Source organism: Solenopsis invicta, chromosome 3 (genome assembly GCF_016802725.1).
Source record: "Solenopsis invicta isolate M01_SB chromosome 3, UNIL_Sinv_3.0, whole genome shotgun sequence".
Taxonomy (NCBI): Eukaryota; Metazoa; Arthropoda; class Insecta; order Hymenoptera; family Formicidae; genus Solenopsis; species Solenopsis invicta.
In genome coordinates, this window is record NC_052666.1 from 28,022,111 (window position 1) to 28,038,070 (window position 15,960).

Here is a 15,960-nt window from a genome sequence, read left to right on the forward strand (position 1 = left end):
TAAAATTTGTGAAGAGTATAATGTATGTATATTTTAAGACAATTGTCATGAAAATATTCTTCGTTAAAGATAACCGTTACTTGCTAAAAGAAGAAAAGTAAATTAAATAATCGCTTTTCTTCCTAGTAGAATTGATATCTCTCTGGGTGCAACGTAGAGATTAATTTTAATCCCCATTTAATTTCCCTTTTACCTCGTTCTATTTCTAGTTCTCTATAAGTTCTTAGAATTAGAAAAAGATAAAAGATAAATTAAATTAGAGAAATGAACGTCGGCCAATTTCCACGACTCTGCCTTTCGTTTTTCTTTCTTTTTTTTTTTAAATATATATTCAATTTCTCATTCATCGCGAAGGTACGACCGTTCAATCGTTCGCTGTAGAAAATCCTTACGGTTAAATATAAAAATAACAATCGCGGTTAAACACGCTCGTGCTCGCGGCAACTCGGCGGCGGATTACAGAACGGCAGATTCCCTGTAATTTCGCGCTCACGCGAGAGACACGAGAAAGCGAATGCGGACGACACGACGATAAAAGATACTATCGGTATACCTAGCCAGACAGCTCTCGTCGCGCCTAAAATCACCTCCGCTACGTGCGAACGCGAGGAAACGAAGTGAGCGAAGGCGATCGAGACTTCGAGCGAGTAATTAGAGAGATTGAGGAGCCGTTTCGAAGGGAGGGGTCCCTTTATGTCCCTCGTCGAAATATAAATACAACATGGTTTCCCGTGGAACGGATGACTATCGTCTCCTGGAGGACATTTCGCGCTCTACGTGCGTATTCGTTTATTCGCGCGCGGTGGTGCCCGAAAACCCCTCGGATCGCGGCTAATGTGCACGAGTACTCGAGAAGAAAAAGAAAGCTTTAGGTAAATCATCCCGATAAATTCGTACCAAAATGCGTCAGAGCCCTAATAAAATACATGGGAAACGATTACTATATCCCGGGACCACGCGCGAGGGATCTCGTCTGCGTTCGAACGTGACTAAATCCTAAAAACGTTTATAGCTTCGCGGAGACGCCTGCCGATATTCCCATATCGGCACGCGAGAGACGTCGCGAGACCCATCGCGAGTCCCGTTCCCACCTAGAGGTACATTAAATATTATTGTAGCGTAATCGTTGTACAGTATCCTTTGTTTAATGGTCCGCAAACCGAGCACCTCCGCTCGATCTCGTCGACGTGGCGTAGGCCGATGTGCCTCGTCCACCCAGCTTTTCTTTTTTTAAAATCTTTTCTTTTATCTATTCTTTCTCTTATTCCTTTCCCGTTACCCTGAACGCACATGACGTCTCGAAAAGCGGAGCGACGCGATTGTCTTGAGTTTTAAAATTTAATTCACGAGCGGGAAGAGGATCGATGTCGCTTTGGTGCGCGCTGCATTTCCTCGGCGAAACGTACGCCGTAAGAAAACTCCAATTGGGTTTAACTTTGCGCGTCTCCCTTATATCCATTTCTAGATAACCAATTTAGATTAATCTCTTTAATCTCAAATTTAACTTTCACCACTTTTTTTCTGATGCTAAGAGTTAGAAGATAGGAAGTTAAACTGAGATTAAAGTTAATCTACCTTGATACAGAGGCCTTAGTCGATTCTAAATTATAATGAGACAGAAAGCTAAGATGCGCAAGTCGCCCGGCTAATTCGTTGATCCAACGTCGCTGCGGTTGAAAAACGGGTTCGCGACTATCTAACACATCGTTAGGAACTCTAATCGACAAGTTTCACTCTTAAACTCTAACGGACGCGAATAGATTATTACATTCATATGTATATAGACGTAGATTAGCAGTTTGTAAGTTACATCCTTGGGCGAATCGAGGAACTCGTCCCCGAGTCTTGGAACCGAATGACTTTTGAAACGCTCGAGTTGCACTCGCGTTTCACGAGTCGAATTGAAATTATCTGACGTGAGAAACTCACGATTATTCGGAAGATTCTTTCAACAATCTCGTTATGCTTTTTCAGAGTTTGGTAAGCTGGAGAAATCCGAGCTCCTCGATTCTGCCAAATTCTAGAGAAGTTAAACCCATCGGAGTCATCTGATTGATAGAATCGATATAAGAACGATCGAAGCTTCCTATTTATAGATAACATCCAAGCTATTCTCGTATACAAAACGAAAGCATAACTGCAAGTTATTAGAATGTTAATGCGTATCAAAGATACCAATTCATGTTACATAATTGGTATGTATTTGTAATATAATAAAAAAAAAAAAAAAAATATTAGTTATATAATATCAATATATTATATAATCAATATAATTAACATGTTTTCGATTTATGTAAGTGCAGTTATTCGTTTAACGCAAAATCAGTCGACCGTTCTAATGCCGATTATACCTCACGGCGACGTACACGTGACCCGCATTGCGGACGCTCCCGTCGACGAGTTTAATCGAGGATTTTCAGTGAGCCTAACGCGCTATAATTAGAAGTGGCATCATTTCGCGAGATACGAGCGCGAGTTCTAAACATGTAAACGGCTTACGAGTCGCGTATGTGTTTCTAAGATGAACGGCTAACGATATCCACGCGAGAGCTTGCGCTCCCATCTTCTCCCTCGCATGGAGTTAGACGTACCTATTGCTTATCTATGCGGTATTTAAGTCATGTAAAATAAGCGGCGATGTGTGTTACGAGTAAACCGGCCGGCAAGACGGCACCATTCCTCATAGACGACCGAGTGACAACTAAACGCCTCCGTTTTCGTAGAAATTACGCTGGTTGCCTAATTACCGACCCTGGTCAATTTTTGCCGAACACTGGAGACCATCGTGATCTCGACGAGTTCGATTTCCGATACCATGACATCGTGCATGAGAAGAGAAAGGAAAAAAAAAAAAACGAAAAACATCTCGCATATCGCGATCGTCACATCTTATTTGATCGTGAGCGAATATAAGGATCTTCGAACGCTCCACAGTATCAAACTCCGAACTCGGCGAGATTGCGATCGATCTCCTAATCCCCGACATTCTTACGTAGCTATATGTATGACATAAAATAGAAAACAACGAACAACGCGACGGGAAGAATTATCTCGTGGCAGGGGGGAGGGGAGGCAAACGTGCCGTCGAATCTCGACAAGTTAAGTGTCTAAACATCGTTAAGTGTCTAAACATCAGGAAGCTTCTCGTGACCTGAGCTTATTCGCGCTAGTCTGAGTTCTCATCTAGGGCCGATAAACGCGTCTAATAAACGATCTATCCAAATTGCGCTACAAGTTCCGTCTACCTTGCTCCACGCTAATTCGCACGCGGATTTCCCACACGGTCGGGGAGAAACAAGTGCCGGATATCGATCGACGGCGGAGCTTGAATATCTACGGAGCTTCAATATCAGATCTCAATTCCTCCGCTTCGCACAGAGGCTTCGCGGAGAGAAAGAGAGAAAGAAAGACAGAGCGAGATAGAGCCGTACACATTGTTCCCTAGCTTTATCTAAGAAGCTCTCGATATATTTCCTTATATTTTTATATATTTTTTCGCTCAGCGATCGCGAAGTCGCGACGTACAGGCCAATGCACTTTCCCTTCATTGTGCGAAAAGCGCGCGAGAACAATTCCTAACACGCATACATATAAATCTATAATCTATCAACACATGTGTTTTACATCGTGTGTGTGTTTCGTTTATACGTATACTGTTCATCCCGTTTTTACTATATTATCTTATATTATCTGGTCAGTTCGAGATCAACTGCCTTAAACTATTAATATTAAAAAATATGAAGCACGTTCTAACTTCAAAGAAAAAGTTAAAAGAAAAAAAATTAACAAAATGCGATTAATCAGCCCCACGGACTATTATCATTTAAATTGTAATTATAAAAGGGACCGCTGTCCTCCATTGAGATGAAAATTCATACAAATCGGAGACGTAATACACAAGAGTTATTTAAGGAAAATTGCTGCGTTAAGCGGACAAAAAAATAGTTAACGTTAAAACATAGAAAATTCTTTACATATTTTTACGAAAAGTTCGTCTCTAAATGATTATACATCGGCCTATAAAAGATAATACAGTCAAAATGGGAGCCCTGTACATTTTGATAACGTTACACTTCGATTTTCGTTTCGCTACTCGCAATATTACTTGCCTACACATTTTCTTCTCTCTACGCCGAATACATGTAAATTACGATACACGCACAGAGTCAGCACGTGGTTACAATACGAAAACCATTGTCGCGACATGGTCTCGCTTTTATCCCAGTTATCTATCGACAGAACAAAAACTCCTTCCACTATCTACACGCTGGTCTAGCTATATTACTAAATTCGAGGTACAATATCGTAGTATCAATGCAAATGGAGTACTCGAAATTGTATATATTAAGCGAACAAATAGTAAAATTTATATAATAAATAATGCTACGCGCTGAAACACATAATAATGGTAAATTCATAATGAGCATAGTACGAGGCCCTGCGATTTCACAGCTTTGCTCCATCCGAGGCTTAAAGCCGCTTTATAGGCAAGTTCGAAAGCAGCACCTAGCTATTAGGAAGAACGAAAGATTACGACGTAGACAGTGTAAGTCGGAAAGGACCTCGATACTACGTACGCTCGACTAGTCAAGTATACTAGTACATAGAATTTCTTTATATCCTCTCTATATAGGAACAATTGAACGAGTAAAACATCAAGTAACTACTACAAGTCAACTATATAAAGTTTACATAACGTGTACGTAAAAAAAAAGAACTGAATCAAACCTGACTCAATAAAAAAAAGTAACAAACTCATTAAAACTTTTGATATTAATCAACATATCTCAGTTGTCAACGTAAAAATACTGATCGTCTACAAAAGCTTCTGCCACTTTAAGACATGGCAAAGTGGTCGCGTCAAATCAATAACCGCTAATCTATATAAACCCAGAGTTGCAAGTAACAAATTATACATATCGCAAGTAGCGGTTTCACGACACGAGTCTCTTTAAGTAGGACAGAAAAACTAACTAGAAAAATAACTACGGATCAGCTATGCGTTGATAGCTCCGAGTACGTATCGATCGTAACTACCATCAATTTAACACTAATCTTACAAGCCGTTTAGAGAAATACTTTCACGATATTTAATGGCGGACGAGATTCGCGATTTTTTTTTCTACGACGAGAGATATGAGTTTTCGATACAACGTTATCGAATAACGATACCGATCGTTATCACGAGTGTGCTCGAGAAGTGCGTCGCCGCAAAAGCATCATTTTTAAGTTTTACACGACGACATATATACATAAGACAAGCATTTCGTTTCTAGGTAAATAGGAATTGATAGTTTAAAATCGAAAGAAATGATTAGCTTCTCTAAATAGGTAATTAAAATGTACTTTTCTAAGAAACAATTTTAGGAAAAGTATTTAGAGAAATTAACTATCTCTCATTCTCTCTTTCGATCTCAAACTATCAATTTGCAGCTTTACCCACTGCCGCAGTGAAAATTTATACAAATGTTTGGTCTATTTATGCATGTATGTCGTTTTTTTTTTTTTTAATGATATATATATAATAACATAGCTTGTAACAGTCTCGCGCCTCAAACATTGGTCAGTTCCTGCCATATTTTCGGCTATATTATTATGACATCGCTTTCTTTATTTACATATACGGACGCGGCGCACTCATGCCTTGCTGCAACGAGCACACATACACATATGTACGCATACAACACGCAGAATGTCTTTAACGAACGGCATTCTCTTTAATCAGACTGACAGCTAACTAGTTAACATCAAGATAACATTTAACACTAGATAACATTTAACAAATTTTTTAGCATTTGATAAATTTTAAAAAATACATTATACAAAAAAATTTCTTAAGTGAAAAAAGAAAGTACTGAAATATTGAAATTAACAGTGACATTATTTTGATTAAGAAAAGATCTGTTTAGTAAAAATGAATATAAATACCGTTAGTCAAGAAACAGCTGTTTACATATACGATACATTGTATCCACTACTTGAAACAAGAATAACCAATATCATTCTGGAGGCACAATAGTGTAAAGGAGAATACTTAAAGTTAGTAACAAACATATTAAAAATATGTATAAATTAAAGTTTTTAAGTATTCGGATATCTAGATATTCGGATAACCGAAATATCTAGAAACTGTTCTAATCTAACTATACTCAACATTGCACTATTTGGGTAATCCAAATTACTTGGATCTGAATCTGAATTGACCGAATATCCAAATTACTTGAATCTAAATCTGAATTGCGATTTGAATTCAAATCTAAAGAATTAAGATCCATATCCAGAAAAAATTAGTTATAACATGCTTTTTTTTTAATCTCATGCGTAGTTAGTGAATTTAAAGCCAAATTCAAATCTAAATTCGCTACAAAATCAAATTTCACTACATTTTTTTAATATTAATTTGTAACAATTAAAATGTCACATAAAATTTCTTTGAGATTAATAGCAAGCAAAACTGAGTTTAAAATTGTCATTTATCCATTAAAGAGTTTAAAACAAAAATCAAATATATTAAGTGCCATAAAGTTTTGCCGTAAATTATTTATAAAACTCATTTAAAGCAATTTTACATTGAAAAAATCAATAATTTCTTGATATGTTAAATCAAACATTTAAAATATTGCAAAAATTTAATTTTTTCTCCATTTTTTACATCGAGCATATTTAAATCTAGTTTTTGTATCCTGATCATATATTGGATCATTGCCTCGTTTCCATTTCATAATCACTGTTACTTGGTTATTCTAATTTCAAAATACTGATATGTGTACGTGTTTGTATGCGTATGACTGTGTACGCGAGCGTGCACGCGTGCATAAGTTTGCAATAATATCGCATGCAGTTTAAAAGGGATTGTCAAACACATATCTATGCTGTATTTTGTTAATAATGCTCTTTACACGCAATGTGCGGTAAATTACGCTAGATTTTATATTCGGACGTAAAACACGTGTACTTCTTTCAAACGTGTGAATTTTCATTTTTCTTTCCGACAAAGAGAAATAGAAAACTGGACAACCATACGAATGTGTGATTGATTAAAAAAAAATTAAAGTTTCTCATGACGAGCTCAATTTTTACAAATTATTTTAGATCCATATTTAAAAAAAGTGAATTTAAGACAATTTGTAACGATAAACTCTTCACAATTACACGCGACACGGTTATCACACAAGAGAAATCAAAGCACGTGCGCGAAAGTTGATTGACCCCGGTTATTCTTTCGTATAATTAAAAATGCCAGACAATAGAAACTTTAGGTACTAATTAGCATTTGTTACGAGTACGCGATTGTTCGCGATTTTATCGCGATATGTTTGTTGCTCCGCTCGCAGCGATGTGTGATTACGTCTGATACGGAAATAACAATAAGTGAGTTGTAAAGCAGAAATAGCAACACACAGCAACGACATAAAATAAATATTATGTATATGTGTATATACGTGTGTTATACACACATATGCATATTTACGTATGTATATCCTGTGCAAATGTTTATTTTTGTGTGCGGGTGTAATTCGATGTCGTTGTGCGTATACCTGTAGATGTAACGTAGACGATTATTTCGCGTATGTGCGTGTCGTATATGTATCTTTTTTTTCGTATTCGTAAAGTGAGAATACATCCGGAGGCGATATCAGTAGTGAAAAGTCTGACATTAGTATACTATATAAACAACATTTTAATATACATATATATATTGCAGCTTTTACATATAATATGTATATATAAAAACTGAATATATATATAAGCTCGTGTTGCATGCGATTAAACGTCGCACTTACACTTCGCGAAATATTCAAATCCTGAAACATCTACTACCACATTATGGGTCACACATTCAAGGAAGGCCACATTGAGCTAATCTAACGAGTTACTGCCGAACATTTTTGAACGAGTACATCGGCGTTCTCTGCCTATCTATATCTCGTTTAACTTAGGATACGTATATAAACGAGTAATTGTACAAAGAACGACTTCTTCTATATCATATCTCTAAAGGATGTAATACATCTGAGCAATCTCGTTCTTGTTGCGAGTTACGGAGTCGTCGACGATTTCAAAGCTAGCGGCTGCTTCACCGGTTCAAACACGATCGACACTGCTTTCGGTTTATTTCCATTTCGAGCGTCGAAGGAAAAGCGATATTTTATTTTTGTTTGACACGCGACAGAGATAAACCGATAAAGGATAGGCAGTTCAGGCGAAACTCTCGTATCTAAATCGGTGTTCTCGAAAAGCTAAGTCGGTTACACACTGTCGTTAAGCATTAAAATACGTACGGTAGAAAACTATGGAGTTATTAATAACCTGTAAAAAGTCGCACGCGTTTCCAAATGTCCGTCTTATACGCTTTAGTACATTCGTATGTATCTCGTGTATCGCGAGTGAAAGTTTTGAATTTAATGGGCGGCATTTTGTTTCAACAGTTAAAATTAATCGTAAACACCAGCAAAAGCTTTTCAAAAACGTAATACTGTACGTAAGTAAAAAGCTGCTGGACTCTCGATTTAGTATTTTAAGATGAGCGATACCAAGTGGGTTCAGCGCAAGTTTGCTAGGTATTGCTTGTATAATCGTTGGTTCCGTCTTTCGTTTGACTTTCGCTGTGAATCTTTGCCTCTAGGACCGGATCCTTAGAAGTCTCGACGACTTTCTTCTCTATGTCCAAGTCATAAAGTAGTGTAGCTTGAAGCGCATTATACATACCGGTCCGCGCGTACCGCGACGCCTTCGTTAACTCGTGGACGCTTCCAGCCAAAGTCAGAATATCTATACGCACACGTATAATGTTATAAACATTACAAATTGCGACATTTGAAATTACTAAATATATAATCAAATATTTGAGCTCGTATTAGTAGAGGAAAAAGTGGTAATACGGCACCCAGTTTTATTTTATTGAATGACTTTGTTAATAATCAAATTTTATATTGAAACTGGAACGATTATATTCGTCAAAGTTATTTAACAGATTCTAAACCCAATGTAATGCAATATTTATTACTTGGAACGTGATTTGTAAAAATGTGCACTGCATAATCGACGGAAGAGGAAAAGTGGTGATAATATGGCTAGCATTTGGAAAATTGATTTAGTTTAAAACACAGTAATTTTGTTACAAAATTATACATTTTTAATTTCCATCGTTTAGAAGTTTCCCGATTTAGAATTTTCCTTCAGAAACATTAGAGATTTCCTTGTTTAACATTAATCAAGAATAAAATAATATCTCTAAACACACTCCTTTAGAATAACAATCAATTTATTAAAGAAATATTTCGATATGAAAATTTAAAAAGCTATATCAACAAAATCCCATGTTACTGTTTAACTTCGCATAACTCGAAATGTGTACAATCGAATATAAAGTCAAAAAAGAAGAAACATTCGAGTGCTCATACATTTGTATGATAATACGTTCAAGTTTAAAAACAATGAGGAAGTATAATTAAGTGCAAAAATATATCTTAAAAAAGTTTTGAAATGTTACAAAAGTAAAAGTGCCTTATAACAATTGTCAGCTGATCTGTTATGTATCGGTATATTAACGCCTAAAAAACGGCGGGCTACTAAACAAATAATTCAGTGACTAATTATTAGAATTCGTCATCTCATAAAGGAAATAATAGAGGTAGCCATTAGTCCACAATAGCTTTAATACCTTCTCCTCTACAGCTAAAATAACTTTATTGTTTTCAGCATAACTTTTTCTTGTCTTTTCCAAAATTAAATAAAAATATATGTAATTGCTCCCTTTTTACAGGAATCGTAAATTTTCTATTGATTTCGTAAGAAATCCTGTCATTTAAAACAAATTTGTAAACAATTTTAGCATTTTTATATATAATTCTCAAAAGTTAACTGCAAAATTGAAATATGTAAACATTTAGAAAATTATCACAGCTATCACACTTTTTTTTATCCCCGATTAAAAATAATTATTTTAACTTTCGAGGATTTCTTCAGTCGATTGCTTGTGCGCAATCTACTTTCGCGAATCAATATATACAGCAATATGGGTGTGGTACCATTTTCCTTCTAAAAATATTTCTGAAAGTTCTTGGTTAACTCTGACACTCACCATTGTCGTCGTACGCTAAAATGCAATGTGGATTCTCCTTCTGACGTTTGATAGCGTTTGCGATTTCTTGCTTGCGACATTCTTGAACGTACTTAATAGCTTCTAGCCAATACTCCATGGCTTTGTGCACGCGTTGATTCATCGTGGTCCCGCGTAAGCGTTCCATCTATATCACAAAATACAAAGTATATTTTTAATACGCTGCTTAATTTACAAAGAATTAAAAAAGAAATATAAAATAATTATTTCCATTTATAAAAAAAAAAGTTCTTTAAATTTACTCACCTTCGCTATCAATGTAATGACACGAGCGTGTTCCCTCAAATAGTCGATTATCAAACGGTCTACCCTCGACGGATTTCCCTGAAGGCGCGGAATGGGGATGTTGTTTGCGCTGGTTACTCGCTTCCCCGGAAAATGCGCGGCCAATCCAGCCTCGCACTTCTTGCGCTCCTTCTCCAACTGCTTGAATTGTTCGTACGTTTGCTCGAGATTGAAATGCAATATACTCGAGGGACCTGTCTTTCTAGCCGCGCCACTGCCGTTTCGAAAACTCAAGTTTCCTCCGTAGAGCGCGGAGAACAGTCGCGGCACGGGATGAACCGGTACAGGAACAGGAACTGGCATCACCGACGGAAATGCTCCCGATCTCACGGTACTCGTACCCGACATCATCCCCGAATTAAAAATGATATCGGGAGGCGGAATCCCAGCTGGAATGCTCTGTAATTTCGATATATGGTGTCGTTGTTTCAAAATGTGATTGAAGGCATCCTTGTCCAGGGCGGATCCCGTAATACGATCAGGCAAGTGACTTCCAGAGGGAAACGTGATTTCTTTAGTCAGGTCAAATCCATCGAGCTTGTACGTTGTGTTGACTTTAGGCTTCATATCGTTATGATAAAATGTAGAATTTTGCTGTTGCAGTATCTTCAGAGTGTCGCCACTGTTGGCAGTGTACTGTTGATAATTGTGACAGCCGTATTTAGCAATAGGCTGATACAGGTTGCGCGAACTCAGATTTTTTGGAAATCCTATCGGCGAGTACGTCTTGGCTTCGATGGACTTTGATTTTGGATTGATCATCTTTAACAAGCTATTATCCATTCTACAGTCATTAGGGAAACAAACGTTCTCGTTCGTGTCCAAGTTACTCGCCGAGGACGCGACAAAGTTGTTTGTACCAGGGGGATAATAATCGATTAGGTTTTTATAATCTTGGTCCACAGCTTGATCCAGTTTGTAGCTACGAGCTTGCGACTGCAAGAATTGAATCTGCTCGTTAGGTATGCTGATACTCGGCATATTTAATCTGTCATGAACGTCCTTAAAGTCGCCAATGCTGTTGCGCTGCATGCCGCTCCCGAAGCAAGTATGCAGATTTGTGTCAGCCGGTGAGAAATGTTGCAGCGGCGAGTTTGACAAGAAGCCGGAGTCGACGCTAAGGTCGGTCATCGCAGAGTTGGGCCTGTAGCCAGGACCCTGACTAGGATTACTGGTAACACCGTACATGTCGTGCATGTTAACCATGGTGTTGCCGTACGTATTCGACGATGCGCTCTGCCTCATGCTATTGTGATACTCGAGCTCACTAATCGGAACAGTGTTCGGTGAATCTAGAGCCAGGGTCAACGCAGTCACGTTGAAATTGAGATCCGGTTTGGCGCAATTCGAGATACGCGAGTAGTTTCCGGTCAACTCGGTTCGGCATCCCCCCATCGAGGGGGTTAACAGGGGTTCTGTCCAGTTGTTAGATTGTTTACCGTAATTCGTTCCGCACGTGGTCGTCAGCAGATCGTTGCACATCGGCATGTTGCTCCCGCTCGTGTACATGCCGCCGTCATTCGAGTGTACGACGTGCGATCGTGGATCGGACGAATACGCGACATTGTTGCCGCAAGCATTGTGCTCCACGGACTGTCGCACGGATGTGCCGAGATTCAGCGTTTTCAGATCATTGCAGAAATTGTTGGAATGGTGGTACTCGCTCTTGGCGTTGTTGTAAATGTTGTTCAGCTTGCTGGACAACGGATAACGAGCGACCAGTTGATCGTCAGTCAGGTAAGTATCCAGACCGTCCGCGACCTGATTGACGCAAGAATTGGCCAAGTCCGTCTGGTAGGGAGCACCTCCGCCGCTGTAACTGTTGTGACAGTTGTCGATGGTAATAGAGTCTTCGTCGAGTATCTTAGATACTAAGTCATTGACCATGGGGTTGTTTAAATCTTGACTGTCCTCGTCTTCGATATTCATCTAAACAAATCATAATTAAATTGCACATTAACAATAATAAATTACGTGTGATGCCATACATAGAATCTCTGCATTAGTCAAGTAGAAAATTGAAATCCAGTCAATAAACAAATAAAAGCAACTTAATTTCAGTGCAAAGGTTTTTGCTTTTGTATCACTGATTTTTGTAACACTGGCAGATACTACAACTAATTATACAATGAAGAAATAAATTTCAAGAGCTGTCTGTAAAAAATTGATGTTATTTAAATTATTTGCAGTATTGTTTTGTGTCAGCAAAAATAAGTTTGAAAAAATATCTGTGTGTGAAACAAATTGGAAACAAGTGGGAAAAAAAACAGAAGACATAAAAAAAACATTCGTGATGTATTTGGGAAATTCTTAAGATTTTTACTGCATTCACCATTTCTGTTTCCTTTTCGAAACTCTTGTACATTATCATTGCACACAAATATTGTGTTTTTAAACTTATTTTCATTGATATTATGTTTTCAGATTCATTTTTCATTGATATTAATATTTTCATAGATAATTCTTGATGTCATCTTTCCAACAATATAATAATCTGCCAATGTTGACATGCAGTAATAGCTACATCAACTTCTCAGAAAAGGCAAAGACTTTTGCACTCATCTAATAATTACATTTTCAAGTAAAACATGATATTTCAATCAAATCTGAGACATAGACCAGCATACATAGTCAATTTTTATTTCAAGATTGTCTTAAAAAGCTGATACAGCTTTCTAATTAGTTGATGATATCTTAAGAGAGTATTTGAGACAATCTTAAATATAAGAATCGACTAAATACTAGCCAACATCTAAAAAAACATTGTAATAAATTGCATGACATTAATTAATAACAATAATTATATGAGATGCTGTACATTATTGTGGGATTAATGCACCAGTCAAATAAGAAAATAAAATCCAATCAATGAATAAATAATAGCAATCTAATGTCAATGTAAAGACCTTACTCCTTTTTGTTCTTGTATCACTAGCAGATACTATATCTAAATATATATTTAAAAAAAAATGATTTCAAGAGATGTCTATAAAAAAACTGATGCTATTTAAATTATTTACAGTGCTATTTCGTATCAGCAAAAATATGTCTGAAAACAATATCTGTATGTGATTATGAATTAAGATTAGGAAAAAAAACAAGAAAAAATAAAAGACATAAAAAACATTTGTGATGTATTTGGAAAATTTCCAATGTTTTTCATGGCATTCGCCATTTTTGTTCCTTCTCAAAACTTTCATACATTATAATCACATGTAATTATGTTTTTAAACTCATTTTTATATCAACTTCTTTTTGCAGATAGCTCTTGACGTCACCTTTCCAACACTATATGATTTGCATCTGCCAATATTGACACACAAAAATAACAACAATGTCAACTCCTCAAAAAGGACCAAGACACTTTCGCACTCACTTAACAATTACACTTTCAAGCAAGCAATGATGTTTTAATCAAATCTACATGAGAGATCAGATCTAAATAAAAATATCAATTTATTTACTTTGCGATTGATTTACTTTAAATTCTTATTAATATTTTTCTTAGTCATTTAATGGTGCACAGCAACCCTCTGTCTATAAAGCAAAACAACAAAGCTGTGAAAATCCTACTTACATTTCTCTTTGTGCCGCAGCCCGTTAAGTCATAGCCCCAATGATTGTACTCCACACCGTGCACGTCCCTAGAGTACATCTTCCGTGGTACTTCCAGCATATTGACACCACGCTCGGTCTCGTTATTCTACGAAGGAAAGCAAGTTGTCGACGTGAGATCTCGGGTTCATCGCAACGAAGATGACGATCAGAGGCGAGCGAGCGAGCGAGCGAGACCGTGAACTCGCACCCGTGGGGGAGAGAGATCTCTATCTCGCTGGCCCTTCGCCCTGTACCGCCTCTCGCGGTATTATACCCCGCGGAATCGAGCGGCCAGCGGGACGAGTCGCGGCGCGGCGGAGAGTCTATCGATTGTTTTCGAATGGCGCGACGAGGGCGGCTCGGGAAATGCCTACGGCGACGTAGTCGCGTCGGCCGTACGACGGTAAAATCTTAATAAGGAATCGAAGGCGAGAGCGCGACGTCGGGGCTATCGCTGTCACGATCGCGGGGCCGCGACACAGGCGCGCAGCATGCACACACACATACACACACACGCACGCACGCACGGGCGGGTACACACACCGCAGCGACGACGGCGGCGGCACAGCAGAGACAGACACACGCACGTCCACCGAGGTCCGCGGATCCAATAATACACGAGCGAGAGTATCCGCGCTCGTCGATCGCGACGAGCGAGGACAGATGCGGGCCAATATCCGTCACCATTTGCACTTTCGCGGAGAATAGTGCGAGAGGCGGGCGTCCTCGACTGCCACCTCGCTCTCTCCCGTTATCAATAACGGCCGCCAACAAACAAACGCGGATCGCACCCTTCTGCCCCTCCTTGTCGGGCGTACGTACGGCACAACACGACGGGTCTGTCCGTTCCCTCTAGCCGCGACTCCGTGCAATTTCTCTTCTTCTTCCTCCTCCTCTCTTTTTGCTCGTGCTGTTTCGAGTGTAGAGAGTGTAAACGCGGTGCGGCTAGCTGGAATAAACCGTTGTACCTTCGCACGTCCGTCAAACCGAGAAAGCCGATGATCCTTCGGATCGACGAAGGGGTGGAAAGGAGGGTAGGGGGACGTTGCCTCTCACCTTGCCAACGGCGAAAGCATTGCTGCCGATAATCGCGGCCAGATTATGCACCTCGGACAGAGCCATCCGTAAAAAAAAATTCGCGGCGGTCGTCACGACCGTCACCCAGCACTACCATCGCCACTCGCCATCACTCTCTCGCACTACTCGCGCGGCAGCCAGCCGCGAGCATTCTCGATCTGTCCCGATTGCGCGACTCCAGTTAGATTCTCCCTCTCTTTCCCAACCCGAACGTCACCACCGTCGACTACCGTTTGCGTGCCCTGCGCCGCACCCGCGCTCAAACCAACAACATCGCACTGACCTACATGAATCACCGACCGCAAGACACGCACACACACAGATGCAGAGTGTCCGTGTGGTCGACATACCTTTTTCTGTAGGTAATCTATCTAAAAACCAATACGAAGCTCTCACTCTTTTTAATATTATATGAATTTATAAATTATAGAACTGAAAAATGTATTTAATAATTGATAAGGAAATATTATTAAACACGAAGATCTATTTTGAAAAATATATATGACACCTTCGCATATCGATCTAATATTTAAAATTATTAATTTACAAAGTATGTACCATATATATATGTATTATTAAAAAAATTTATTATAGTTTTTACCATTATATTCAGGGATAGGTAAGTTAATATATTTTTTAAATTAAATTAAGCTAATTTTGGAAAGCACTATTCATATTAAATTAGAATAATTTTTTAAAGTTAAATTACTCAATTATTAAACAATTATATCAAATTTAATGTTTTATTTGTAAGTTCATATGAAGAAACAAAGTATTGTTTTTCATATGAAAATGTATTTTTTTCGTTTACAGTTTTTTCTGGTACATAAGTAAATTTTAAATTTAGGGAAAAAAGTTAATAAGTTAAAATTTATGTG

The 15,960-nt window shown here is 38.3% G+C and overlaps 1 protein-coding gene across 2 annotated transcripts; it reads right to left on the reverse strand.

The window, feature by feature from the left end:
• Positions 1-322: 322 nt before the first annotated feature.
• On the reverse strand, positions 323-15,336 carry LOC105205085. Of its 2 annotated transcripts, none has more exons than XM_011174382.3 (5): positions 15,062-15,336; positions 13,986-14,111; positions 10,370-12,337; positions 10,085-10,250; positions 323-8,772 (listed from the first exon to the last, which is right to left on the reverse strand). In XM_011174382.3, exons 1-5 carry the CDS (start codon positions 15,125-15,127, stop codon positions 8,558-8,560), a joined length of 2,541 nt encoding a protein of 846 aa, XP_011172684.1. In that variant the 5' UTR covers positions 15,128-15,336; the 3' UTR covers positions 323-8,557. The 2 variants fall into 2 exon arrangements, with proteins under 2 accessions (XP_011172684.1, XP_011172694.1); XM_011174392.3 differs by lacking the exon at positions 15,062-15,336 and adding an exon at positions 14,828-15,055.
• Positions 15,337-15,960: the final 624 nt, after the last annotated feature.

What these genes read in the sequence shown, in the direction of transcription:
- LOC105205085 (XM_011174382.3), bottom strand. Translation starts at nt 15,127, where the DNA reads ATGGCTCTGTCCGAGGTGCATAATCTGGCCGCGATTATCGGCAGCAAT. An exon ending in ATGCTTTCGCCGTTGGCAAG is followed by an intron (nt 14,112 to 15,061) that starts GTGAGAGGCAAC and finishes TTTCCTTCGTAG; the next exon opens with AATAACGAGACCGAGCGTGG. An exon ending in TTTAGCGTACGACGACAATG is followed by an intron (nt 8,773 to 10,084) that starts GTGAGTGTCAGA and finishes GTGTGCGTATAG; the next exon opens with ATATTCTGACTTTGGCTGGA.